This window comes from Miniopterus natalensis, chromosome 2 (genome assembly GCF_054644295.1).
Source record: "Miniopterus natalensis isolate mMinNat1 chromosome 2, mMinNat1.hap1, whole genome shotgun sequence".
Classification (NCBI taxonomy): domain Eukaryota; kingdom Metazoa; phylum Chordata; class Mammalia; order Chiroptera; family Miniopteridae; genus Miniopterus; species Miniopterus natalensis.
In genome coordinates, this window is record NC_142082.1 from 131,988,709 (window position 1) to 132,016,490 (window position 27,782).

At 36.1% G+C, this 27,782-nt stretch overlaps 1 protein-coding gene across 2 annotated transcripts in view; it reads right to left on the reverse strand.

The window, feature by feature from the left end:
- Window positions 1-988: 988 nt before the first annotated feature.
- XPOT (exportin for tRNA) overlaps window positions 989-27,782 on the reverse strand; it is a 36,398-nt gene continuing 9,604 nt past the window's right edge. For both annotated transcript variants that reach the window (XM_087814565.1, XM_016199750.2), the window contains 22 exons: window positions 26,294-26,350; window positions 25,609-25,678; window positions 24,424-24,642; window positions 23,202-23,386; window positions 22,936-23,104; window positions 21,352-21,588; window positions 19,780-19,818; window positions 19,596-19,658; window positions 18,506-18,630; window positions 17,993-18,137; window positions 17,725-17,844; window positions 17,264-17,358; window positions 16,396-16,465; window positions 14,405-14,643; window positions 13,349-13,634; window positions 12,006-12,195; window positions 11,325-11,441; window positions 11,034-11,149; window positions 10,333-10,380; window positions 6,521-6,592; window positions 4,732-4,788; window positions 989-1,611 (listed from right to left, as the gene is read on the reverse strand). In XM_087814565.1, coding sequence (XP_087670691.1) covers window positions 1,585-1,611; window positions 4,732-4,788; window positions 6,521-6,592; window positions 10,333-10,380; window positions 11,034-11,149; window positions 11,325-11,441; window positions 12,006-12,195; window positions 13,349-13,634; window positions 14,405-14,643; window positions 16,396-16,465; window positions 17,264-17,358; window positions 17,725-17,844; window positions 17,993-18,137; window positions 18,506-18,630; window positions 19,596-19,658; window positions 19,780-19,818; window positions 21,352-21,588; window positions 22,936-23,104; window positions 23,202-23,386; window positions 24,424-24,642; window positions 25,609-25,678; window positions 26,294-26,350 — 2,746 coding nt within the window. In that variant the 3' untranslated portion in view covers window positions 989-1,584. The remainder of the gene's footprint in view (window positions 1,612-4,731; window positions 4,789-6,520; window positions 6,593-10,332; window positions 10,381-11,033; window positions 11,150-11,324; window positions 11,442-12,005; window positions 12,196-13,348; window positions 13,635-14,404; window positions 14,644-16,395; window positions 16,466-17,263; window positions 17,359-17,724; window positions 17,845-17,992; window positions 18,138-18,505; window positions 18,631-19,595; window positions 19,659-19,779; window positions 19,819-21,351; window positions 21,589-22,935; window positions 23,105-23,201; window positions 23,387-24,423; window positions 24,643-25,608; window positions 25,679-26,293; window positions 26,351-27,782) is intronic.

The window sequence follows — 27,782 nt, forward strand, 5'->3', positions numbered from 1 at the left end:
GTAGTATGCTCTCTTCATGTTTAACTTATTCAGTTCTTAGTTATGAGGTAGCTACCATTATATCTGCCATTTTGCAGATGGGGAACCTGTGGAGAGATAAGTTAACCTGCTTAAGGTTCCAAAACCAGTTACTGGCAGAACTTTATTTGAACCTACTTAATCTCGATCCTGAGCCTGTGCTCTTGACCACTACAGTACTATTGCAATAGGTGCAATTCTCTCCCATAGTACTAGGGAACTTAACAAAACACTCAGCTTTTACTCATCTATTTTTAAAAATATCCTTATAGAAGTATAATATACATTCCACTGATCTAGTTTTACAATAAACTGTCAGTTTAGTACGTTAATTCTATAAGGAAAATGTTTAAAATCTCTTCTGGAGTTAACCCCAGGAAAAGATTCATGTGCACAATTTAGAATACAATTTTAGGTAGTTTATAGACCACTGAAGCCCATCCATGAAAAACCACTAGGGACCATATTGGCCAAAGGTTAAAAACAAACAAAAACACCCAACCCTCCCCTAAAATCTTAGGCTTTTAGAATTTAAATTTAAATGACTATAGTAATTTTGCTACTCAGTGTTGTCCCTCTTTTCTTAACTTTCCAATACTACTACTGATACTATTGTTTTTCCTCTTGCTTTCTTGCAGTCACAGATAAAAATGAGAGAAGACAGGATGGTACTTCTAGTAATTAATGGGCAGCAACTACTTATAAGCATCAATAAACACATAGGTATATTGTGCCCTAGGCAGATCCAATAAAAGAGGTAGAAAAAACTGGATTTTTATTTCTATCAACAGGTTCACACAGGCTTTTTCTAGGGCATTTAAAAAAGATTCTATTTAACAGAACTAAGTTGCATATAACCTTTTAGGAACATAATAAAATAAAATCATCTGTAAGCTTATATGTGTAATCCTTTAACTGGGAAATCAGTGAAAGATAAGATGAGAAAACAAGGCTAAAGTATTTATAATAATTCCAAAAAGACTTGGTAGTTCACTATGTAAAATTTATTTTTTTATAAAAAATGTATAACACCGGCACCTACTCTTAAATCAGTTAATTTATGAAACCATTCTCTTGTAGAATACACATTGGCATCGAAACATTTTAAAGATATGTAATGGCTATCTACAAAAAATTAGTTTTCATCTATTGTATTCCCCCCATACTTTGAGTCTGCACACATAAAAGAAAATTAACATTTTCTAACATTTTATATTCAGCAATTAAAAAAAGTACAGTTTTCCTGCTATGGTCTTTAAAGGAATTTAAGTTTCAAGTAAAAATGAAAAGGTACTAGGATAACTCTGCTGTATCTTTTAACAGCTTTTTTATATAGAACAATTTGAATCGGCATGCAAGCAACTTCTCTCGTTGTCACATACCTGTACTTCGGGAAAATTACACACATTTTACAGAAAAATCCCAATACATATACTGCAATAAGTTCAAAGCAAAGTTAAAAAGACTGGTGTGAATGGCACACAAAAACTGCTTCTTTATAAATTATTAACTGGAATTTCTGATCATAACTCCTGATCATGAAGTAGGCACAGGGAGATCCAGTTCTTAGGGCCTTGCTCTTTGGAAGAACACCTGCAAATAAAGTATTAGTACAGTCAGTACTGATGTCCAAAGATACCACCTTTTACTTGAAGAATGGCTCTAAGTTACTGAGTGCTAGCTACTCTTTTGTAAAATTCAGTAGATATTGCCCTGGCCGGTGTGGCTCGGTTGGTTGTCTTCCCATGCACCAAAAGGTTGCTGGTTTGATTCCCAGTCAGGGCACATACCTAGGTTGTAGGTTTGATCCCTGGTAGGGGTGCCTACAGGAGGCAACTGATCCATGTTTCTCTCTCTCCCCCCCCTTCCTCTCTCTCTAAAGTCAAAGATATTTAAAACATTTCACATCATAAATCCACACATAACACAAGAACTTTGTCTTCTGGACAATCTGATAAAGTCTAGAAAGATTCAAGTGGTCAGAGGAAACCATGATCTTGACACATTCTGCTGACTGGCACTACTGTCAAAGTTAATACTGAGAAATTAAATTTTGAGGAAGAAACAAGTTAAAACTATAGATAACAGTTGTTATCCCTTAAGGAATTTACTATTTATTTGATTGTAACAAAATATGGATAGCTCAGCTGGTTAGAGCGTTGTCTGGATAGGCCAAGGTTGTGGGTTTGATCCCCGGTCAGGGCACATACAAGAATCAACCAATGAATGCATAAATAAAGTAGAACAACACACTGATGTTTCTCTTCCCCAACCCCTCTAAATTTTTAAAAAACCTTAAAAAAAATACTTTCAACATGAGACTATGGACGAGTAGGCAAGAGGCTGTGCTAGGCACTGACCCAGTATTACATATTACTGTCCATAGTTAGGTACATGTTAAGTGACCACTAGAAAGAGTAAATGGGCCCGGCCGGGCGTGGCTCAGCGGTTGAGTGTCGACCTAGGAGCCAGGCGATCAGGGTTCGATTCCTGGTCAGGGCACATGCCCGGGTTGCGGGCTTGATCAATGACTCTCTCATCATTGATGTTTCTATCTCTCTCTCTCCCTCTTCTTTCCTCTCTCCGAAATCAATATATATTAAAAAAAAAAAAAAAAAAGAGTAAATGTAGGCAGTAAGCTCATTAAAGATAAGAACTGTATTCCTAGCACTAATAGATCAGACATTCAACTTAACAACAAATAATCTACTGACTAAGTGGAGAGAAAAGAATGGTCACTATATGAGCAAAAGAAAGCCTTATGAGGAGGCCATGCTTCAAGTAAGCCTAGAAGAATGGGCAGAATTCATGAAGGAGCAGGAGTGCCAATAAGGGAGAACTTTCGAAGAACACCAAGAATGGTAAAAGACCATTCCAGCAAGAGAAACCAGAAAGGCAGTCTGAGATCAGAAAATGAAAAAACCCCAAAATGCCAAACTAAGAAACATGAACTTGTTTTTAGTCAACAGGCTTATGAAAAATATGAGGTAGGGGGATGAATTTCAGAGGACTGTTTAATGTTTGCAAACAGACCTGCTTGGCTAGAACAAGGGAAGGGAGATCAGTGAAATACTGTGCCAGAGGTAGGAAGGGACAGCAAGTGATTGAGGAGGAAGAATCAGCAAGATCCGAGGATTAATCAGGTGAAGAGAGTAGGCATAAAAGAAGGAACTTTATTTTTCCAACAAGAAGAATAATGCTATCACTGACAATGCTATCACTAAAGAGAAGCTGGGCTTGGGAGAAAGACTTTTTATAAATGCTGGTTAGATAAATTATATGTTTGAAGCATAAGCCTGCTACAATGAACACATATCTGCTGTTACAGATACCTCCAATAGAGAGTTATAATTTTTTGAGTCCTTTAATGCAGTTTGATCAGTTATTTTAATAGGTTATCTTCATAGGTATTTTGCTTTTATGGGGGAGTGGGAGGGTTCATAATGATAAACAGTAATTCTCAACATTCTTCTTACAAACTTTTTTGTCAGTTTAAGCTGACACACTACTACTACCGGGGGAAAACACTGACAAGGGAAGAGATTAGAACCAAAGTCAAAGGATGGGACACTGATTTACTCAGCAAAGCCCCTTGACTTAAAAACTCTCTTGAATGCCTTGGGAAAAAGAACCAGGTAGCCATTCATTAAATTACCTGCTACCAAGACATTTAGCATAGTGCTTTGTCCTCAGATATGTTGAAGGTAATAAATAAAATAAAGAGCAGTTCCTCATCCTGCCACACTGTAATTTTATTTGCAGTCCACGAGCTCCTCGTAGGCAGGAAAAGTCACTCACAGTGGTATTTGCAGCAGGTGACATGGTACCTGTTACATAAAAAGCAGTCAGGGAGTACTGAATGACTGTCTACTTAGGTGAAAGCAAGACAGTGTTGTCTCAGGAATCTAATATAAATATAATACCAAATAAACATTTGGTATGTCTTCCAAACTTGGAGGGTTTTGAAAAATTCAGTGATGCACAGATGTATAAACAGCCTTGCTGGCCAAATCTGAGGACTCTACTTTTTGTCTGTTTTACAATTCAAAAGTTTCAAGGTAGGACACAACCAAGTAACTCATACTTATGTTTTTAGCTCCTTCCTTTCAACTCATTATGGGCAACTGTTCTTAAACATTACTTGTTCTCCCAATGCTCTAGTTCCTATTTCATTTCATCATGAAACTGGCATTTCCACACCAACATGCTCAGTTCCTGTTTCATTACATCATGAAACTATAAAACTGGCATATTCATACCAAATGCTCAGGCACATACACATTCAGTGTTCTTACCTAACTGTCCATAATCTTATGTTCAGTTGAAAGGGGTTTCACAGAAGACTCTGTACTATAACATCTATAACTACAGATTCCTGGAAGCAGGTTTTAGAGGAAAGAGATCCCAAAATAAATAATAGTTGGTCAAACTACAGTATGAGTCCTGGCTGGTATGGCTCAGTTGGTAGGACCAAAGGATGGCAGGTTCGATTCCCAGTCAGGGAGCGTACAGTATGGGAGGCAACTGATGGATGTTTCTGTCAGCCTGTCTGTCTCCTCACCACCGCCTCAAATCAATAAAAGCATATCCTCCCTCCGGTGAAGATTAAAAACAAAACAAAACTATAGTATGGCACAGTATCCTATGATAAATATTCTCTCTTGGCTCTGAAACATTACCTAATTATATGAAGATATGTAAGTTTACACCTACCTTTAAGTAATTTTTAAAAACCTTAGCATCAGGCTGCTGAAGCGCTTGACAAAACTCCTGGGGGTCCAGGAGGGAAGGAAAGAAGAGAATCAATCTATTTGTATTAAATTAATCATAATTCAAATCCACAGCATTGTTTTAAAATTGTGATAAAAAACATAAAATTGACCATATTAAGCATTTTTATGTGTACAGTACAGCAGTGTTAACTATATATACACTGTAACTCCCCCCTTTCCTTCCCCCCAAACTCCACCCCCTGGCCACCTCCATTCTACTTTCTGTTTATAAGAGTATGACTACTTTAGATACTTCAAGATAAGTGGAATTTTGCAATACTTGTCTTTCTGTGACTGGCTTATTTCATTTAGCAAAATGACCTCAAGGTCCGACCAAATTGTAGCATATGACAGGATTTCCCCTTTTTAAGGCTGAACAATATAATCCATTGTGTGTATACAACACATTCTACCATCCATTCATCTGTCAATGGACATTTGTGTTGCTTCAAATCTACAGTATTTGTAACTTATCAAAATTAACCTGAACAGTTCCTCACCAAGAAAGGTTATAAAGTATTCTCCAATTTAATACTTGTCAGACAGGCTGCTTGCACCTTTGAGAACAAGGCTCTTCTAGACAAGGTTGATTCATGCCTAAAGGACAAAACCTACATTGCTATGGCCATTCTTACCTAGTCAGTAACTGAGCAAAGCCAGACCAAATCCTTATCCTTCACGATTAAATTATTATATTGCAATAGAATTTTGCTTCATTCAGTAATCGGGGAGAATATTAGCTATTCAAAATCAAATGATCCATTTCTATTTTGATGAGCATTAAGATCACACAAGTAATTAGTAATTTACTGTTTTCATAAAATAATACCTTATAATAACTAAGAAAATTCATTATTTCTAAAGTTAAAGATGCATCATAGAGACCATAAATTCATTAAAAATGAGTTTTATGATTACTCTTATGTGAGATCTACCCAATTTTTTATTCAGTTTTTTTCAATGCCTCTTATAAAATAGCATTATAAATCATTGTTGATGATGAAACAATTCTTAGAATCTACACAGGGGATTCTAACTCTAGTTTTACCAAAACTTTGATACCTCATTAGATTTGTGTGCTAACAAGAAATCTGGATAAGTATATGACAAGAAATGCCATTAAAAAATGACTCTGTAATAGTGCAAAAGTGAGACAGCTTTCCAGTCCCTTACCTCAAAATATAGTTTCAGATTTATAAATTAAGCACATATAAAATGAACTACCTGGAACAAACCTGAACTTCAGAACAGCTTTGTGTGCTATGGTCCCCTTTGGACTGCTTTTAGAATGTTTTCACACACGGGATTACAAAGGATATTAAATTTTTGGTATGTGGTAGAATAAGACTTACAGACTCAGGTAACAAGGTCTAGTGGCATATCTTAACTTGTAAGTTCAAACTATTAGTGAGTGTAAACAATATTTTGAGATCTCTGGAACTAATGTGATACAGAAAATACCTGTGATTTCTATTGGTGACAATCACAGCAATGCGAATACTACTGTGATTTGTCACCTACACAATGATAGGGAATTAAATGCTAGTGAGAAAAACAACTTTTTCCCATTCAATTTCACAGACCCTCTGAAGTTTGGACACTTGCTATCCTATACACAGTAAAACATCAAGTTGAGCACAGTTTGGCTTTCCTGAATCAAAATTTAGTTCAAATGACAATCATATTTCTTTAATTAGATTAAAAGGAAACTCTGTTAGGATAGCTCTTACCTGAATTATCTCTGGAGCTACTTGCAAGGAAGGCAAGTATTCTTGTTGAAGATACTGAACACATTCCGGGCCCTGAAAATGAAAAGATGGTTATACTAAATTATTTTCTTCCCTGACATCCGTAATGCTTTAAAAGAAACTGGAACAACATATGTATACTTTAAACACAATAAGGTACTGTGATTGAGAACACAGACTCTGGCCCTGGTCAGTGTGGCTCAGTTGGCTGAATGTCATCCGTCCCATGCACCAAAAGGTCACTGATGCAACTCCTAGTCAGGCCACAGGCCTGGGTTGTGGGCTAGATCCCCAGCAGGGGGCGTGCAGGAGGCAGCCGATGGATGTTTCTCACACTGATGTTTCTCTCCCTCTCTCCAATCCTCCCTCCTTCTCTCTAAAATCAATAAAAATGTATTAAAAACAAAACAAAAAACCAACAGATTGGGGGGAAAAAAGAAACAGACTCTGAAACTAGATTGCTTTGTTTTGAAGTCTGGCTCTGGCAAATTTCTGGTAACTTGGACAAGTTACTTAACTTCTCTGAGCCTCAGTTTCCCCATCTAAAAAATGGAGTTCTTGTGAGGACTGGATGAGTTTAGAAATGTAAAGCTTTAACATAGCACTTAGGCCCGGCCAGGCGTGGCTCAGCAGTTGAGCACTGACCTAGGATCTAGGTGATCGGGGTTCAATTCCCAGTCAGGGCACATACCCAGGTTGAGGGCTGGATCCCCAGTCAGGGCTGTGCAGGAGGCAGCCAATCAATGACTCTCTCATCATGGATGTTTCTATCTCCCTCTCCTTTCCTCTCTCTGAAATCAATAAAGATATATTTAAAAATAAAAGTTAAACAAAAAAACACATAGCACTTAGTATTTACTGTATGTTAACATTGCTTAGTGTTGTGTAGTGCTAAAGATTAAACCAATATTCTTCTAAATGCAGGAGGTCTTAATGCCAGAGCCTTCCATGCACTGACAGGAGACAGCAAAGAGAGGTGCTCCTGTTTAGTCCACCACTGGGTGGACTATAGGGTGTCTGTAGGTGCATGAGGCCTTTGGGCAGTACCACAGTAATGACCATCTTTAGAAACTAAAATATAAGCAAGAAAGAACAAAGTGATATGCTAGGAGGTAATAGCAATAAAAGCACAACTTCCTTTTGCTGCTCACAAACTAGGGAAAAGGAATTTAGTAACCAGATGAGGAAACCAAGACCCAGAAAGATAGGATTATTTGCCCAGTCTGCTGCTGATTAAATCTGTACTAAAAAGCAGGCCACTTGACTTCCAAAACCGTTACTCTTCATTGCCACCTTCTAGAACTTCTAGATGCTAAAAACTGTAACAGTAGTTTTCTGGGGCATTTTTTGGGTTAAATGTGGTGAAGGAAAGAGAGAAAATATCCACAAACTAACCCCTAACATCCCCACCCCTTCTCAGCAACTACAAAGAAACTTAGGATACAATTTGAAAATAGTTTTCCTATAGCAATGTATTTCTGAAGAGTGGTCTGAAGCAAATGTAGTAAATCTAATACTTAAACAAAAAAGGCTAATTTCACTTTTAAACTCGAATCTGACTTAAAAGTTTTAATATATTTATGACTCCAACCTGGTCAAACTGAAAGTAACAGTTATCAAAATGAATCGATCCATCTCTCCTCAATACACTTCTCCCTGCCTTAACACCTGATTTCCTGTTTAATACTGCTCCTGAATCAAAAGATTTCTTCACGTTTCTTCTTTTACCTTGAATCCTGGGCCCACAAACCCAATGGATCTAGGTCACAATATAACTACCCTTCAAAAGAAGCCTGGTCCTGATTGAGAGGAGGTAACATTTCACTGTGAAAGTTTCTCCGATCCCTTCAACTTCTCCTCACCTCTCTTTAGTCTACTATCCCTAAACTGCTCACACACTGCTCATCTCATATAATCCCACGGTTAGTACTTTAAAATGGAATATACTTGTTTTATTTTTTAAATCAGGAAAAGTAAACTTGTACCTCAAGAGGAAGTCAGTCAAGTTAATGAATGAAAAAAAACAGAATGAAGCAAAACATTTTCAAAATATTCCATCTGATTCAACTCTGTATGTCTAAATGAGAGCTTCTAGGACAAGGAAGTACTTCTGAACCTGACATCCCACTCTCACTGTCTTTTTGTCATTACTCACCCTCCTCGACTCTCTAGCATCCAATAATGTTAACCCACCTGCTCTCCTGTGGCTCTCTTCCCCGAGCTTTCATAACTTTGACTCTACTGCTAGTTTTCCCTTACCTCCTGCTTTAGCCAACGTTCTTCTATCCTGGTCTTAGAAAGTCTCACTTCACCTTGACTACTACACACTTGGTACTCCTAAATCCGTATTTAGTCCTAACTGGTTCAGACCCATATTCCAAACTGCTCTCTCAACATTTTCCCCCCACCTAGCTATCCTAAATTATAACCCTACTGCCTACTGACTTCCCAATGTTTTACAAAGAATACACCTAGTCCCATTTCAGTTTTTAGCTATTACTCTGCCTCCATACTTTAGCTAAACACGCTAACACTATTTTCTACCAAATCTACCATGCAATGTCTGATCTGTCTCCATACACTGCTTAACTTTGCGCAGAATGCCAGCTCCTCCTCTTGTCAGTTCAATGAACCTGTATTTAAGGTATATCCGGGGGGGAAAAAAAAAATCACCTCTAATGGCTTTCCTAGATTGCTCTCATAGGCAAAACTGCTTCTTCATCTTTAGTCCTACAATATTACATTTAATACAGATCTATAATATATCTCTATTTAAAGCACTTACTTAATCCATCCCACTAAGCTATTTATGCACAGGTCTCCCCTGATTCTAACTAAGCTCTACAAATAAGGGAGAACATATTTTTTAAAAATATTTATCAATTTTTTTTTTAGATATATAGATACAAACATAAATGATGAGAGTCATTGATCAGCTGCCTCCTGCACCCCCCCCCCCACAGGGGGATCAAGCCTGCAACCCAGGCATGTGCCCTAACTGGGAATCGAACTGGCAACCTTCTGGTGCATGGGATGATGCCCAACCAACTGAGCCACACCAGCCAAGGCAGGGAGAACTTTTAATTCATCTTTATATAGCTCCCCTGTTGCCCTCACAGCCTTAAAACTCACAGTCCTCACCCTAGCACACAGCAGGCATAGAGAAAATACCACTGAGTTGAAATTCCTTCAAATCCCTATCAGAATAAAAAACTCAATATCAAATGAGGAATGGACTAAATGGAGACCGATAAGTGAGAGCTCATGGTTTTCTGGGGTGAGGAGAGCTGACTGAAGCTATGTGGGAATGCCAGTGCTGTATTGGCATCCTGGCTATGAGAGAAGTTGGAGACAGGAATTTTTGTTTTAAAAAAAAGCAACTGAGTTTTAAATGTTGGCAATCAATTCAACTTATTTAAAAATACTGCATAACAAACAACACACCAGCTAGATTCGTCCCCAAATGGAAAGTGCTCTAATCATCTGTAATCCTAAGAAGTTGGGAGAAATCTAGCTGTGAAGAGCCCAGTAGATCATGAAATCTGGAACTTGATATTCTGATTAAGATTCTTCACATTCTTTATCAAATGAAAACATAACTTTTTAACCTTCTTGTTAGATAAACATGAAGGGCAATAATGGACACTATATGCCCTCAACTCCCAAACAGGCAGAACTGAAGTTAATTAACTTTCATAAAAGACACAGCTCTCAAAAACAAGCCAAACACAATGAAAACTACAACAAATATACACATAAGAGGAAAATGAATGAGCATGGGGTCCAAAGCTTACCCGCTTGAGATGAATTGTTTTCAGTGTCACTGCACACTCAGATAAAGCCTGTGCAAAACAAGTTTAAGAATTTAATATAGTAAACTCTCAGCTACTGATCCAACTTCTCTTTTTACTTCCCTGAACACTGCTCACTGCCCTTCAAAGAAAGGACAGAGGCAGGAAAAGGTGGAATAAGTAGGTTGGATAGAAACTGTAAAAACACAAAAATGCTGTCTTAATGCAGTGAGTTATAATTATGAAATCTAGCTTTTATTTGGTTGTGGGGAAGTGAGTAACATTAAGCATTCCGAAGATGAGATGTGGGGAAACCATCAAACAAGGAAGAGAAAGTTACTCTTAATAGTTAGAAAAAAACATTAAGCACAAGTTTTAGAATGAAAGTAGTAGTGGGAAACTAATAACCAAACTTTAAAGACTATTGGTATCATGTACTCTTCCATGGTCCTAGAAAGAGTCTTAGTTGTTAAAGATGTAGGAACTGGATTTATATAATCAACTTTAGCATAGAGATTTAGTAAGAATCCACAAAAGGTTCAGAAGGTATCATCAACCTCTTAAAAACGAATCCTAATTTGAAATTATTAAATTCTTAAAAAAAGCAACGAAACCCAATAGAATCAATCTGGCATTAAAGAAGAAATTGGGAGTTAGGACACATGAGATCTACACAAGGTAAACAAAGACTCCTAGGTGCTTACCAATACTGTTTGTGCATCTGCCAGGTCAAAGGTTTGTTTCAAAGGTGCTAGGAAACATGCAGGAACAATGTGCTTATAAACAAAATCAGCAAATCCCACTGGTCCATCTTTACCACCTGTCAAGAGAATTCAAATTTTCATCTTGTGTAAAAAGAAAGTCAATTATAATTTATCACTGGGGGAAATCAACTCCCAGCTCCTGCCTACTGTGAGGGCTAGGTGTTCCATTTCATCTGAGAATCTTAGGAAACAGGTTAGGGAATAAAGTTTAAAAAAAAAAAATCATCTTACCCCAGAGTTCTACCAACTTGGAGAGGATAATAAAGCATGTTTTCTGTGCGATTGGATCTGGATATTCAACTGCTCCTTGAATCACAGTAATTAGAATTCGTTCTACATTTTCTGCACCTGAAAAGAAAAAAACTTGAGTTTAACTTCTAAAAGAACCAGAAAGGCAACCTGAAGCTCTCATTCCATATATAGTAGCAAGACAAAAATTTACAGAGTTGATAAGATCCCTAAATTTTTATTAACTGCGCTCCTTAACTTTAAGCATAAAATGCTAGGAAAAACATTACTATTCCCTTGTTATCTTACCCTCTGGATTTCCTATATTGCAAAATTCTCTGTATTGATCTATACAGTCCCATTTATTTTTAATTTGAAAATGGCAAAATGATCAGAAAGACTCAAATGTCATGTCAATTTTAGCAGCAACCACCATGCTATTTATACTACCAAAGAACCAATTAAAGAACACTGCCTTAGGAAGAAAGGAACTGAATACCAATTAATTTTAAGATCCTCTACTTGAAAGTAATTCCCTCCTTGAAATAATGAGCTGTCATCCTAGAGGCCAACATACAACACTCCAGAAGTTTAGTGTTTACTTCAACTAGCTCTTATTCACATAGATGTATTAACTGTGACAAGGACTTCAGCAGACAATTTAGGCATCACAAGCATCCCCACCTTGATTTGCTATGACTTCGCTCATTCCACTGCCTGTGACTGTTTGCAGGAAAGCAAAGTAACTTCTCCGCAACATTTGCTTCTCTAAAGCAGCAGACTGGTCATTTTCTTCTGCTGGTCGAAGCAACACTTCAAAAATTGCATGAAGCAGAGGCATGAACATTTGTTGTAAAAATGGAGATACCTGTATCTGAAGATAAGAAATATTATTACTACTTCTGAAATGAGTAAGAAAATTATTATGATGAAGCTTGGTAATAATCCTGTATCACATATTGAAAGTTGCTAAGAGTAAATCTTAAAAGTTCTCACCACAAGAAAAAAATTCTGTAACAATATAACTAGCCTTATTGTGGTGACCATTTTGCTGTATACAAATACTGATTCATTATGTTGTATAACTAAAACTAACATAATGTCAATTATACCTCAATTAAAAAAATAAATGTAACTTAGAAAAAACATGTTTTATATCTTTCTTCAGTTTCTATTTAGAATAAATATTTACATAATTTACTTAGCAAATGTCAAGAAGGTTAAAACAAAATCTGCATAGCATATACATTATTGAAAGCATCAAGATCATTAAATTCAACCAATTTCCTACAGTTCAAGATTCAGGTTAAAATAGTAGGGGGCCAGAAATATTTTATAATCAAATATTGCCATGGAATATTTTTAATTTTAATTTCAAGAAATTAATTCTATTGCTAAATTATAAACAAGTTTATATGATTGGGCTGTCTGCCTTTACATGCCTTTGGGTAATATTTAACTTTCCTATGCCTCAGTTTCTTCATCTATAAAATACAATACCTATCTCCTAGGGTTGTTACAAGGATCAAATGAATTAATGTACAGGAAAATGCTTATAACATATTTTGAACATAAAAAGCACTGTGTGTTAGCCATTCTAATTAGCCAGCTTACACTTGACTTAAATCTCCATGTACATAAAAACTAACCTGGGTACAACTGAGTTACTTTTAACCTCCTGTGTGGATACCCAAATTACGAAGCTTTTTATTTACCTCTAGACATTTGGTACTCAAAATGCTGTTTTTATTTGCTTTTCTAAAACAGCAGACAAATAGTTTCCTTCTGCTTCACAGAGCATATAATGTATGTTTTTATTAAAACATCTATTAGCATGTCCTATGTGTCAGGGAGTGTGCCAGAAACTAGGAATGATAAAAATATATAACCCATGCCCTCAAGTAACTAATATTTCAAAAAAATAAACCAAGGGGACAAATACCAAAATACATCTAAAGATAAATACATCTAATCTTTAAGTCAGGGGAAGATCTTTAAGTCAGGAGATGCTCTGAGGTTTGTGGTACCTTAAATTTGGCTGTAATCTGGTTGATAAGAGGAATGAACTCCTGAAGGTCTTTTGCTTCACAATCTTTAAGCATGTGCTCCGAGGCAGATGGGATGAACGGAAGAACTTCTTCCTCTAGGCAAATTATCATGCGATGAAGGAAAGTGCGAACTCCACTTCTGAGAATATCCTTTTGTAACGGACAACTGAGGGCTGGCAAGAATGTCTGTAAACAGTCCAGATAAACTTCGGAACAGCCACATTGTTTCACAGTCTGCTTGTTGCTGAAAGCTTTGCTGGTTCGACTACATAAGCAAAATCAGGCAACTATTTTTAACTTTATTCTTTAAAAGTTTTGTGGAGTAATCAAAAACAATGCACAACAAATGACAACTGATAACGACAAAAGAATGAGATGTAGTTACTATAATCCCTCTAATCTGAACCCACCTAAATGCTTTATTTATCAAAATCCTACCGATAAAGTACGCAGAAAGGAGGGGGGAAAATCCACTATGACCAGGCTATCCTACTAGACAATCTGCAAACTACCCATATGAATTTAGAAAAGTCTTTAGAATCAAGTTATTTGTACAACTCTCTAATATTAGCTTTTGCACTGAAATATTCTATAGAGCAATTTCTTTATACAGCTTCTAATTAGCAATCACTACAACTTTCATGCTATTACTGTTTGCCAATAAAAACATGGGTAGAGAGAAAGAAATAACAGCTTGGGTGGTCTTCAGGACACAATAAAAAGAAGCCTCAGGACCTTCTCTTTAAGGTACCAAGACCAAACACCAAGATGTCACAATATGTCATTGGTATATAAACACTTTAGCTAATTCCCTTAAATACACAGTCAATTTACACCAAAGAAGTCAGAGTTAAGGGCTCAGTTGTCAGGGCAGAAATGCAGGATGTTATGTGATCTATTCACTTCTTCAGCTAAATATTCTAATTCACTAGATTTAGAAAAGAAGGCTTTAGACAATTCTAAAAGATCCAGACAAATAAATGGTTCTGTCCGTGTAGAGTCACTCACTTAATAATTTTAACTGAAATCACTCACCTGGCAAATCCAACAGCATGATTGAGACAGTCTGCTAGAGATGCCTGCCTTTCTTCATCTTGTGCCAGCATCAATTTTTCTAACAGAATTTTAAACTTTTCCATTAGTGGAGTCAACAGATTCCTCATTAATGCTTGCTTCCGTTCTGCTGGGTATTCACTATTAACAATCAGCACCCCAGCTGTCTCATAAATAAATAGTTGATCATCGCTGCTCAACAAAGACTGGTAACCATTCTCCTAAAATAAAATTTAGTCGCACTGAAGCTTTTTCTTGTTCAGGTCCTCTCATTTAAGCAAAGTAAGTGCAAAAGCAAGAGGAGATGTAATCTATCACATCACCTTATTGTTTTCTCCCAGGACCATCTAACAGAAAGAAAACTGAATTAGAGGTCAAAAGATCATGGGTCTAAGACCCTTGTCAAGACTTTGTGAATGGTCGTAAGAGTTTTCTCTTGTAAAACTCCTATTTGTAAGATTGTTAGGAGGCTAAAAATGAGGTATACAAAGGTACTTTGAATATTAGTACAAAAGCCATACAAGTTAACATTTTAAAGAGTGTTTAAGAGTTGAGTAACAACAAAAACCACACAATAAATATACACCCATTCACAACAGTTGTTACTTTTAAATGTTGGGAAATAGTACTGCAAATAAAAAGCTAGATCTCATTCCGGCACAAGCAAACATCTCATATATAGATTATTAATGAGCTTTGTTATTTTTTACATTATGCAGTCAGGAAGGCCAAGAGTGTGGGGAAATATCAGAGGCCCCTCTTGGTCCAACACTCAAGCTCTCTATTAAGAAATATATAAAATCTTGTCTTAAAACAGGTAAATTATGTCATGGTTTTATTATAAAAGAATTCCTCATCTCTTAAAAAAAGAAATGTCCCAATTTACAAATAACCACAGCATTTATTAAGTACAATTAGGACTAATCACTGCTCTAGGAGTTGAGAACACAAAGATAAAGTAGCTATAGACACATACGGTGCTCAAAAAATGGGTCACTGTGAAGTGCCAAGGAAAACTGGCAATAACTGGGTGACATACTTTAATATATCAGCTTTTGCAGTATGTAGGCAAAAATAATTTAACCATATAATTCACTAGTTACCTTTCATACAGTGAAATTACATAACCTGTGTACCTTAAATACTGATATTTACTTAAAAGAACAAAAGTAGTATTTTTTGTTCAACCATTTTTAAGTGGCAGCTCTAGTAATAATTTTTATCAAAGTGAAAAAAAATTGAGTCATTGTCAGTATTTGCTCTAAACAAAAACATGTATCAGTGCCTGGTTGACGTGGCTCAGCGACTGAGCACCGACCTATGATCAAGGAGATCGCAGTTCAATTCCCAGTCAGGGCACAAGCCCAGGTTGCAGGCTCGATCTCTAGCACGGGGTGTGTAGGAGGCAGCTGATCAATGACTCTCTCATCATTGATGTTTCTCTCTCTCCCTTCCTCTCTCTGAAATCAATAAAGACCCCCCCCCACACACACAAGTATCATCAGTCAAGATGTGCTTACAAAGTACTCCAACTTAAATCTTTCTAGTGAAATGGACACCAAAATATTTAGGAAAACCAGCATTAAAATTTTTTTATCCTAAGCCTGAAAAGTTAAACACAGAGAAGCTTCAGTCTAATAGCAGCAGTCACTGAGAATGCCTAATAAGATCACAGTATTAAATAATTTGGAAACTGAATTTTTCCTTCTCCATAAAACACTTCACCAACAATTAACAGTACAGAGAAAGCAGACTGCTTCTCACATTGCCAGATTTATCAATCAACTCTTGATTCCTTTCTATTTCGATTACTATGTTTTATTTACTATATCTCAATAGTTTTGGTAAACAGAACTAACTTAGCCTTGCATACACCACCTCCATTAAAAAAAAAAAAAATGCCCACAAAAGCATTAGTGCTAAAGGCCTCAAAATTTGGGGGAAATTTGTAACTTGGAAGAACAGATACTTACAGGTGGAGAAAGCTCTAATAGATCTTGTATTCTATTCAGAATATCCTCGATGAAAGGATTCATTTGTTTACTAAATAAAGGCAAAAAGGAAAATCAAGTAACATAAATAATAGTGCTTGAAAAGTTGCTAAAAATACCAAATCCCCCTTGAAGGTAGAATTAAAAAAAAAGTTCAGTTCTAGACTAGTCACATGTGATTAAGACTAGCAATGATTTTTAAAAATTACAACCTTAGAAGCCTAAGAATGAGTAGTTTTCATACCAAAAACTGCTACCAGTAAAGAATACAAAATAGATTAGGTTAAAAATGTATTCCCAGCCCAGCTGGGCGTGGCTCCTCAGTTGAGCATCGACCTAGGATCCAGGAGATCGCAGTTTGATTCTCAGTCAGGGCACATGCCTGGGTTGTGGGCTCAGTCCCCAGTTGGGAGTGTGCAGGAGGCAGTTGATCAATGACTCTCTCATCATTGATGTTTCAACTGTCTCTCTCCCTCTCCCTTCCCTCTCTGAAATCAGTAAGGATATATTTAAAAAAAAAAAAAGTATTTCCAAGGAATGTATTCTTTAGAATTTCAAAGAAGCCACCTACTACTGATCCATAGCAATAAAACTGTTGGTTAAATAATTACATGATGTTATTAGTGATTAATGTTACATAAAGAAGTATGCAAACAAATCACTTTTTAATGAACAAAGTAAAAATGAGAAGGAAAAGGATTCATGATACAAAAAAGGAATACTTAAAAAAGTGTCTTGGAACAGAAAGAACCAAATCTACCATAGGCTCTTAAAAATAATTTATACGTCCGATTTAGTAATACTAAATATAAGAATAAATAAAACATCACAGCTGAAATTTTGTACTTACTTGAGAGATTTGACAAATCTAGAAAACAGGTAGGCGGTTCTGCTCCGCACTTTTGCACTGGAATGCCGCAGACCCCGGTGATCTAAGAAAGCCATCTAAAGAAACAGACACTTTTACTATTTCTGCACTTACTTAACACTCTTGTTGCTACTGTTGTGAAACATTTTTATTCACATGAAATTTTACTTCCTAGCTTCTAGAAGGCAGGAGCCAGATATATGTAACAAGTAATCCTACACAACACACAAATAGGCCCCTTGAAGAGCTGTTTTAGGTGGCTGATTAGAAACAAGTTTGTTTTTTTTAATGGACGAGGCGTTAGTTTCCGTGTGTTCAAGAGTTCTTGAGAACCTCTGGCTCTGGAAAAAGTTATAAAAGATAGAAAAATAGAATACTATCTGCTCATTAGCTGAAAAGCAGGGAAAAAAATAACACAAATCAAGAGTAAAATGCATACTTACTAGTACACATGGAATGTGTTGAGGTTCAACTGTGAAAAACTTTTCATATCTAACAACAGTTTCGAAGAACTCCAATGTCACAGATGTATGCTGATAGGAACTAACTCCTGATGTTACCAACTGGAACAAGAAAAAGTTAAGAAATCTACTCTTATTTATTGTAACAACAAAATGCCCCAGTATTAAGATACTAAGCTCTAACAAGAAACTCTCATTAGTTTATAGTGAAAACAGAAAATTATATTCAAATAAATTTCAGTATACTTACAGTTCGCATCATATCCTGCAGAGCACTAGCTTTTGAAACATCACCTGAGAAGTGAGCACCATGAGATACTGGAAGAGCTTCAGCCAACATATACAGCAATCTTATTGCTACTTCAACTTCCATAAACCGTGTAGTCTGCCAATTCCTACCAAAGTATGATATGTCACAGATCTGAACATACATTCTCTATACAATTAGTCATGCACAGGATAAAAAGACACCAACAAAGGCCTCTTTAATTATTAAGAAGTCATAGCAATTGTTAATTTTGCCAGGCAATATAATTTAAATTGCAAAAGTGGAAATAACTGATATTATCCATTTTATTGTTTACATTCCAAAGAGCAGTGTTTCCCCTCAAGGATGAAGGAAAAGTGACAAGTGCACTGTTTCAGAGGTATAGATAAAATCTTAATGTCACATAGATTATTAGTACGTGAATCACTTATTGTAGATCATCACCAGGGAGAAAAGGAAAGAGGTGACCTGTTACAAAAACAATAACAAACTTACTGCAGTGTAGAACTAAAAACTCTGCGAACAGAAGCCAGCAGTAACTCTGGTGAAACCTGAGCAAGCCTGTCCAACAACAACTTCAGCTGTTTCCTGTATTCTACAAACATGGCTTCATCTTCACCCTGCGATGGATTGTAAAATACTCATTTTAAAAATGTAAAAGACCTTGAAACTCATGTAAATGGTGAGCTGTCATGAGTTTTCTGTATTTATAAATGTAATGCTTTCATTTTTTTCATCAGTATTCATTTACATAGGAAAACTTGCTAGACTTAGTAGCCCTTCCCCTTCCTGCTCACAAAGAAGTACTTCTGAACATAGCCCTAGATCTTGAAAGCCTAGAGCCAGAAACAGTACAAGGAGGAGGTTAAGGGTCTAGAGCCACAGTGCGTTCACAGGGGGTTTTGTGAGAACTTCAGCACCTTATACTCCTTGTATCTCTCTGTCCATTGTAAAGCCTGTAATAATATTGTATGATTGAAGCTATTATAGGTAATGAGCCTGACACTTTTTCAGTGCACAGTGTGGTGGTTCTCATCACCACTGTCCTTTTATAGTCCAAAGTTTCTGAATGCCCAAAGAAAGGCACAGGACACCAGCACACAGCTAAACAGTATATGCCATGATTGAGTTACTAGAAAGCACTTGATGACCCTGGTGTTTGATGGGAAGCTGACTCTCTGGCAACCAAGACTTCTAACCAGAACAAGTCCAGGCTGTTAAATACCTCATTCCCACTTTCCCATCTACATTCCCAGTCTGAGATCCACTGCCTGGGTCTCAACTTATCATCTTGTTATATACAAATAAAAAAAATCACCAAAAATATTGTCAATATTTTACAAAGATCAATGCTACAGAATGTTTTTAAAAAGATTGTTTTAAAAAGGCTATCAGATACCAAATATGAAGGATTATGAGGCTTCCATTAATTCTACCTACAGCTGTAAGGTCAACATAAACCAGACTAATTTTTTAAATATTTCTTGTTTTAAAGGACTCTAAAATAATCAAAACTTGATATATTAATTTAATGAAAGTAAACAGTGAAATTAAAACTGGTTTCTCCTCAAAGCAAAATTCTTACCTCATTTTCAAAGTTATATTCCTCATCATAAGTTAATTTTTTCATAACGGCCAACATGATTGCCTATAATTAAGAATAAAATACCTTTTGTCAGTCTCCCTTAATTTCATAAAATTAGACATTAAGCTATATTTCAAGGCAGATACTATTACCAGTTTAAAAGAAGCAGAAAGAAGTCAATTACCTCTACATTAGCTTTTTGCTGATCCGAGAGCACTGAAAGCTGTTAAAAAGTAAGCAATAATTTATTAGGTTTCCTAAAGTTATACTTGTCAGAATATTTTTCTAATCAATTAACATTTTTTTTTTTTTTAATTTAAATATATCTTTACTGACTTCAGAGGGAGGAAGGGAGAGGGAGAGAGAGTTGAAAGATCAACAATGAGAGAGCCCTGACTGGGAATCAAACCACGATCTCCTGGATCCCAGGTTGAAGCTCAACTGCTGAGCCACGGCCAGCTGGGCTCAATTAACATCTTTAAAAACACGCACAAAACATTTCTGGAGGGTAGTTTGGCAGCCCCTTTCTATACAGCATGGGGCAAAAGTAGGTTTACAGTTGTTTGTATAAAAAAGTAATACAATAATTAATACAAGAATAAACTGTGTTCTACATACTCAAAACTGTAAACCTACTTTTGTCCCACCCTGTATTTTAAAGGTATCTAACCTAAGATCTAGCAATTCCACCTCCAGTAAATAGCTTGATATGTGGGCAAAGACATGTAAATGAATTGGATTTTTAAAGATACTTATAATGTATTCATTCAACAAAGACGAAGGTTATAGGACAGTAGTATGCTCTCATCTTGTTTTTAAAAGAAAAAATAGCCTAGGAATCCATTATGAGATACACAGCAGGATTACCAATAGTGATTTGAACTTTCTTCATACCTTTCCATATTGCCAAAATTTTTTTTCTTTTTTTAAATGTATCTTTATTGATTTCAGAGAGGCAGAGATATAGAAACATCAATGATGAGAGAGTTGTCATTGATCGGCTGCCTCCTGCATGCCCCCAACGGGGGATCAAGCCCACTGCCCACCACCCACCGCCCACCAGGCATGTGTCCTGACCTGGAATAGAACTGTGATCTCCTGGATCCTAGGTCAATGCTTAACTGCTGAGCCACACCCGGCTAGGCCAAAAATTTCTTCAAGTATGCATGCAGACATGTGTTATGTTTATAACAAACAGAAGCTAAACTCAGTTTGGAAAAAAATTACTTTAAGCTTGACTTGATTCAACTAATCCAATATAAATAAAATAGGAATGGTTTTTTCATCTAATGTTATAATGAGAAGTTACTAATTCTTAAAAAGGCTACATGCTATAAATATGGAGACTAATACCTTCTACAGTTTAAGTTCTTATTGAAAGCAACTCTCTAGGGGAAATTTTTAATTGTAAAAAATTGTTTATAAAAATGATTTATATGTAACTAAAACAGTAAACAATGTTTAACAAAATACCCACTATATTTAGAAATAAACACTATTCAAAAATTAAAAAAAGGTACCCAAACCTATAATTAATTCTGAAGCTTCTTGTTAGTCTTATGAATTTTAGAACCTGACAATTGTTTTCTGGCTAAAAAGTATTTAAAAAGAAAAGAAAAAGGAAATACATTAATATTCAACAGTAAATGTCATTTGGTGGTAGAATTAGGGCTATTTTCATTTTTCCTGTTATTTTCTAATTCTTTACGACTCTTCTATATTATCCACTGGATAAAAAGTTATAATAAGGACTCACTTGTTTCAAAATATGGAGATAATCATAACAAAATCCAATAATGTTAGATGAGATATCATCATCCTCATGAATTAGTAGCTGCAACATCAGCGCCACTTTTGTTTCAATAGCTTGCAGTGCCTCTTGAGCATTCTTGATGTCCCCATTCTTAATTAATTTAGTCCAGCTAACTATTAATGACTGTCCCATTCCATTTACCAGTTTAGAAAATCTGGCGAGAAAGTCAACATCTTCTTCCTAAAAGGAATCAAGGCAGTCCTTAATTTAAAAGCACACATCTAAGAGTAAGAGGAAAAACCCTACACTTTAGTATGAATCAAGTGCCAATTATAGGATTCAATTCTAAACCAACATTAGACAGCTGACAGTTGCACCATTCTGACTGGAAATGTTTAGAATTTGAATTCTCTACCATTATCACACTTAAAAGCAACTTAAAAAAAAAGTTTTACTGATTTTTGAGAGAGAGGAAGGAAGAGGGAGAGAAACATTGATGTGAGAGGAAAACATGGATCGGCTGCCTCCTACATGCACGCTGACTGGGAATTGAACTGGCAATCTTCTGGTGCATGGGACACCACTCAACCCACTGAACAACACTGGCCAGGGCTAGAGCAACTGTTTTTAATGATTACAGTCCTGGAGACATTGCTTACTTTATAAAAGCTTAAAAATAGTGATGTGTGGTTTTACCACCTTCTCTCTAAACTACTGAATTTAGTAAATATGCTTTAATAAAGTTAATGCTGCCATATTACAGTGTATGTAACAACGTACATCAGTCCTTTCTGGTAGTATGTATTTAATTTGAGCCCTAAAAATGCTGCAAAGAGATCCTGTATTACAATTACCCGCCCTTAGGCTCTAACATATCAGTGTTAGAGCCAGAACTTGAACTTGGACTTTTTTCATTATCCTTGTACTGTTCTCCTATGAAAAGTATTTTTAACTTCACTGTTTTAGGTCTTTTACCAGGGACTAAATAAGACAATTTATTAGCAGTGTAAGAAAACAATACTGTTCATCAACAAGGAAAACACTAGAGCCGTGTTATTAACATATCAGCAATGCAAAGATTTCTTAGTAATTCTTTACCACTGTCACAGGTAAAATTAAAATAAAAACCTTCAAATTGTCTATCTAGATTACTAATTTACAAAACCCAAAGCTGTTGGGATTAAATTCTAAGAGCTCGAATGAGTAACGATTCAATGATGAAAATATAACACTTATAACTGAGTCTAATTTGGGTCAAAATGCACTATCATGTAAACAGTATAGTTCCTTGTTACAAGTATGGTTCGTGGACCAGTAGTATCAGCATCACCCAGAACTTTGTTAGAAATGAACAATCGAAGGTACTGTCCCAAATTTTCAAGTTTAAGAACTGGTATAATCCATTGTCTAAAACAAAAGCTACAGAAGCATTCTGGCTTTCTGGATGCAATGTTTCATTATTAAAATCTCAAGGGTAGTTTCTAACATAAAAAAAAAATAAAGAGAGAAAAAGAAATTATATTTAAATTACTACCTAACTTAGTTTGTTCTAACAATTTAAAAAACTTTATACATAAATTTACTTACCTGGTCAATGATGAAAAACCCAGCAGACTGTAATACTTGACACAAAGATTCTACTAGTTTCATTTTATCGACAGGATCCATTCCTTTATTTACAATTTCAAATAAACAGTCACATGCTTCTTCCCGCAGCACTTCTATTGACATATGACCTAGCAGCATATTTATAAACCTGGCAATGGAATAAAATTGTTATAATGTTTTCAAATTGATGAGTTTCCCATACTGTATTCTGCAGGTTTACATTTTAAAAACAGACTTATACTTACCTATCATTGGCTATAAGGGATAAGTCTATCCAAGACACATAAGCCCCAACTACTTCAAGGCACTGACATGTCACTTCTGAATTAGTATACTGATAATTTTGTAGGATTTGGTACCATGATTCCACCAAGTTTGGAATGCACTGTTCCCTCATGGTATCCTTTATTAGAGTATTTCTACGAGCCTCCTAAAAACAAGACAAAACACCTTATACGCAATCAAAGCAGATTACCTCACAAAATAATGTTTGACATCTGAATAGTTGCATACAGTAACTACCTCACCACTAAACTTCCAGACCTTCAACACATTTCCTATTTATCAGCTCTAAAATCATATCCGGTGATTCTTTCTACTTCCTCTTTCCGTTCTATTCCTCAGTGCCAGATTTGACCTCTTATTAATACAAACTATAAATAAGCATTACTTAGAAATCTCAAGCATGTGATGTTATTATTGCTCAATATAATACAAACATGATACTTGAACTAAAGAGAATGGCAATAACTTAAATGCATGATAATAACCTTTATCACATACAACGAACTTAAAATTATCATACACACTTGAATTAAGCTACTTCTATTGTGTTCTTCAAGAATAAGAAGATTATATCGGGTAATGAAATGTAGAAAGACTAAGGTGAAGGGCCACATGACTGAAAATACAGAAGAACCCAGCATCGATTCATAAGCAATGCTTCTTCCTCAGTCAGTGATTATAAAGCAGTAGTAAGGACAGGCCACATTTCCCTATAAATTCATGGGAGAAAATAAACTTGTGTATTGTCATTGGAGAAAGTGCTCACCTAGTTAAAAAGTTCTGAAGTAATACTCTAATATCAACCTAAGCCTGGAGTGGAGGTGAGGGAGGAACGGGACACAAGTTAAGTTCCTTTGTAAAACAAAATTCAAAATGTTGAAGTAAATCTGTAATTATTCTTAAGAAAGTTTGTCTCAAAAATAAGACTTATGCTCCTTTTATTTTGTGACCATGATCTCCCATAAAATCTACATTAAAAACTAAAAATTAGGCCTTGGCTGGGTAGCGCAATTGGTTAGTGTTGTCCTAATACGGCAAAGTTGCGGGTTCTATCTCTGGTCAGGGCACATACAAGAAGCAACCAATAAATGCATAAATAAGTGGAACAACAAAAAATGTTTCTCTCTCTCTCTAAAATCAATTAAAAAAAAACTAACTAAAAATTAATGGGAAGTTACTTGCCTCTGATGTATGCACTACATCCCGATCCACCAACTCTGAATCAATAGCCATGAGGATTCGGAGGTACAGATCTACTCCCCTTGGGTTTAGGTCCACTACTGAGAGAATGTCAAAAAAAAACTTGGGCCATTTAGTGAGATATTCTGTAACAAAAAGCAAGGCGAAGACTTGGGCTGCTTTATTTCGTATAAAGGTCTTCTCTGGTTGGGGATTCAGCATCTGACAATCAAAGAAACAGTCCAGTGAAATTAAATGTAAATTGAAAAGATTCAAACACATTGTTTCCCCATTTATCATTAACAGGCAAAAACACATCAAACTTCAACATGGTCTAGATTAGCTGTGCAACAAATATGCTTAAAAATTACCAAAGTGTTTAAGCAACTGAGCAGATGGGGAACAATCGAATGAACAAAGATGATAATGGTTACTTCTCATTCTCACACTTAATTTTTTTTCATTCTCACACTTTTAGAGACAAGTCTCATGTGCAAGTTTTACCAGTTCCTATTAATTTTTCTAAGAAAAAAATTCAATTGTTTTTCTTCTAGCTGCTTGCCCTTCATGGGAAAACAAAGATTCTAACTACATACGTACGTTAAGATTAGCTAAAATTAAAAAGAACATATTGTGAATAAACAACTCCTCTACTGACCAGTCCGAAACGGGGTCTTCGTGAAGAGGGTGTCCAGGAGGGCTCAACTTTTTTTTTAATCATTTAAAAAAATTTTCAATTACAGTTGACATTACATTTTATTAAATTTATGCAATTTACAAAGTGATCACCACGATAAGTCTAGTACCCACCTGGCACCATGCATAGTTACTATTACAGTATTATCGACCATGTTCCCTATGCTGTACTTTACATCCCCGTAGGAGGGGGCTCGCCTTTAAGAGTGAACAGAAGAGCTGTTTTGGTCAAGTAGTAAAAACATTACATTTTAAAACCAAAGTTTCCACAATGTGTCACAGAAAGCATGATAGGTTCAGTTACTGATACAATTTAAAGTCTTGCTAAGTTTTCATCTACCCCTATCTTCAAAACCAGCATTTTCTAAAAAAGCTACAGGATCTAATGGAGGACAAATGATCAACATTCTTGAGGTAAAGTTGCAAACTCCTGCAAAAATAAAAATTTAAATATCTGGTAATCTGAGATACTGAATGAAATTACAATTTTACCTGAGCTTGAAGCCAAGATATGAGCGTCTCCCTAATTAGTTGTTGCTGAACAGTAGTTAGTTCTGAATATCTGTTCAAAATAGAGAAGAAAAATAATAATGGCTGTATTTGGTGTCTGCGGTTTTAAAAAATAAGAACCTCTTATATATTTGAAAAGGAAAATTTGTATAGCACTCAATTATCTAAAGTTCCCTAAAATAAACTGTTAATGCCTCTCCCTCATCACTGCTTTAAGGAAAAGATAGTGTGGGAGTGGCAGGTGGGGTATCAATATTAATATTAGTTTAATTTGTGGTTCAGTTCGTGTTGAAAAAATGGCAGCTCCGCAATTTCTCAAATGGAAATAAGTCCATGTCCTTCGATCTGTGGTTTACAAAATAAAGCAACAGACAAATTAAGGGTCCTCTGAGCCATGATTCACTGTTTTTGCTTAATTAAGGCAGGGGTTCTGAATACAAGGGCCCATGCTGCCACCCAACTCTAACAGAGTTGTCATGTAGAAAAACAGGCTGGGTGCTGCTATATCTCATGATATTTTTAAGTCAAATTACATCTATAAACTGGATGTGACATATACTGTTAATTTACAACCTGCATTATGGTTTCCCTAAAAAGGGAAAAACTAATTTTTAAAAATGGCCTCTCCCCACAAACTTCAGAGTCAAACAGTAAGAAAAAGACTTACTTATATTTAACTTGATATTCTAATACTTGAAAGCAGAAAAACTTTACGTGATCATCACTGGGGGAAAAAAGAAAAATTAGATAAGCAGAATAGGAATTGGGGAAAACAAATCAAAGAGAAAATAGTAATGAATAAGACAGTTAAAAAGTTTCTCAAATTAGACTTTTGGCTTTCTTTCTACTTACTGATCTCATTTATTACATTCATATCTATTTGCTTATAAAGCTAAGAGAACTTTAATTATACAATATTCAGTATTTCCACTAAATCTGGCAAGCAGAACAACAAATTAAGATGCACCTTAAGTATAGTACTTTGCAAATAAAAGATGCCCCCCTAAATTCTAGATGCTAGGATTCCTGGAACAACTCCCTAAAGGCTAGGTGTTAAAATGACAAATGGTAGAACTGCCAGAGACTGAGTTAAATCAGAGGTGGTCATCAAAGTCATGCTTAAAATTCAATCCTAGGACCAGCCTGCGTGGCTCAGTGGTTGAGCATCAACCTGTGATCCAGGAGATCACCGTTTGATTCCCAGTTGGGGCATGCCCAGGTTGTGGGCTCGATCCCCGGTGGTGGGCTTACAGGAGGGAGCCAATCAATGACTCTCTCTCATCACTGATGTTTCTATCTTTCTCTCTCCCTTTCTCTCTCTGAAATCAATAAAGATGTATTTAAAAAAAAAAAAATTCAACCCTAGGCAGTTCTATTGCAGCCAAATCCAAAACAAGCTGAGTCATCTGGACTGGTAGTCTACCCTCAAAAGTCATACAGAAAACCAAACTACAAATATATTGCCCTTATTAAAAGGGGAGCAAAAATCAGTATCCATCAATTATCAACTTTCAACTGTCTGTCTAGGGGTGAGCTGGAGTTGCAGTGAGCCAGCTACAAACTCTGACAAAGTCCCTTTAGGGAAGAATAATCTATTTATCCAATATAGTTATTTTCAGCCAAATTTAGTCATGGGACAAATTTTTCATATATAAAGCTAACTGGCCACTACAAGACTGGAGATATCTTCATTTAGACAGTATGAATTAGCCAAACAAAATACTTTCACCGGTAATAAAATAAAACTTAATCTTTTAAAAATCGTTACCCGAGGATATGTTTTCGTTGCTTTTTAGAGAGAGGAAGGGAGAGAGTGAGAGAGAAACAGCGATGTGAGAAATATCCATGGTTGCCTCCCGAGCACGCCCCAACTGGGGATTGAACTTGCAGCCTTTTGGTATACAGGATGATGCTCCAAACTGAGCCACCCATCAGGGCTGAAACAATCTTTTAAGAGATTTAAAAAAAATTTTTTTTAATCCTCACCTGAGGGTATTTTTTCCCCCCATTGCTTTTTAGAGATTGGGAGGGAGGCAATAGGGGGGAGAGGGGGACAGGGGGAGAGACAGAGACACAGAGAGAGAGAGAGAGAGAGAGAGGGAGGGAGGGAGACGACGTGTGAGAGAGATATACCAACTAGTTGCCTCCCGCACGTA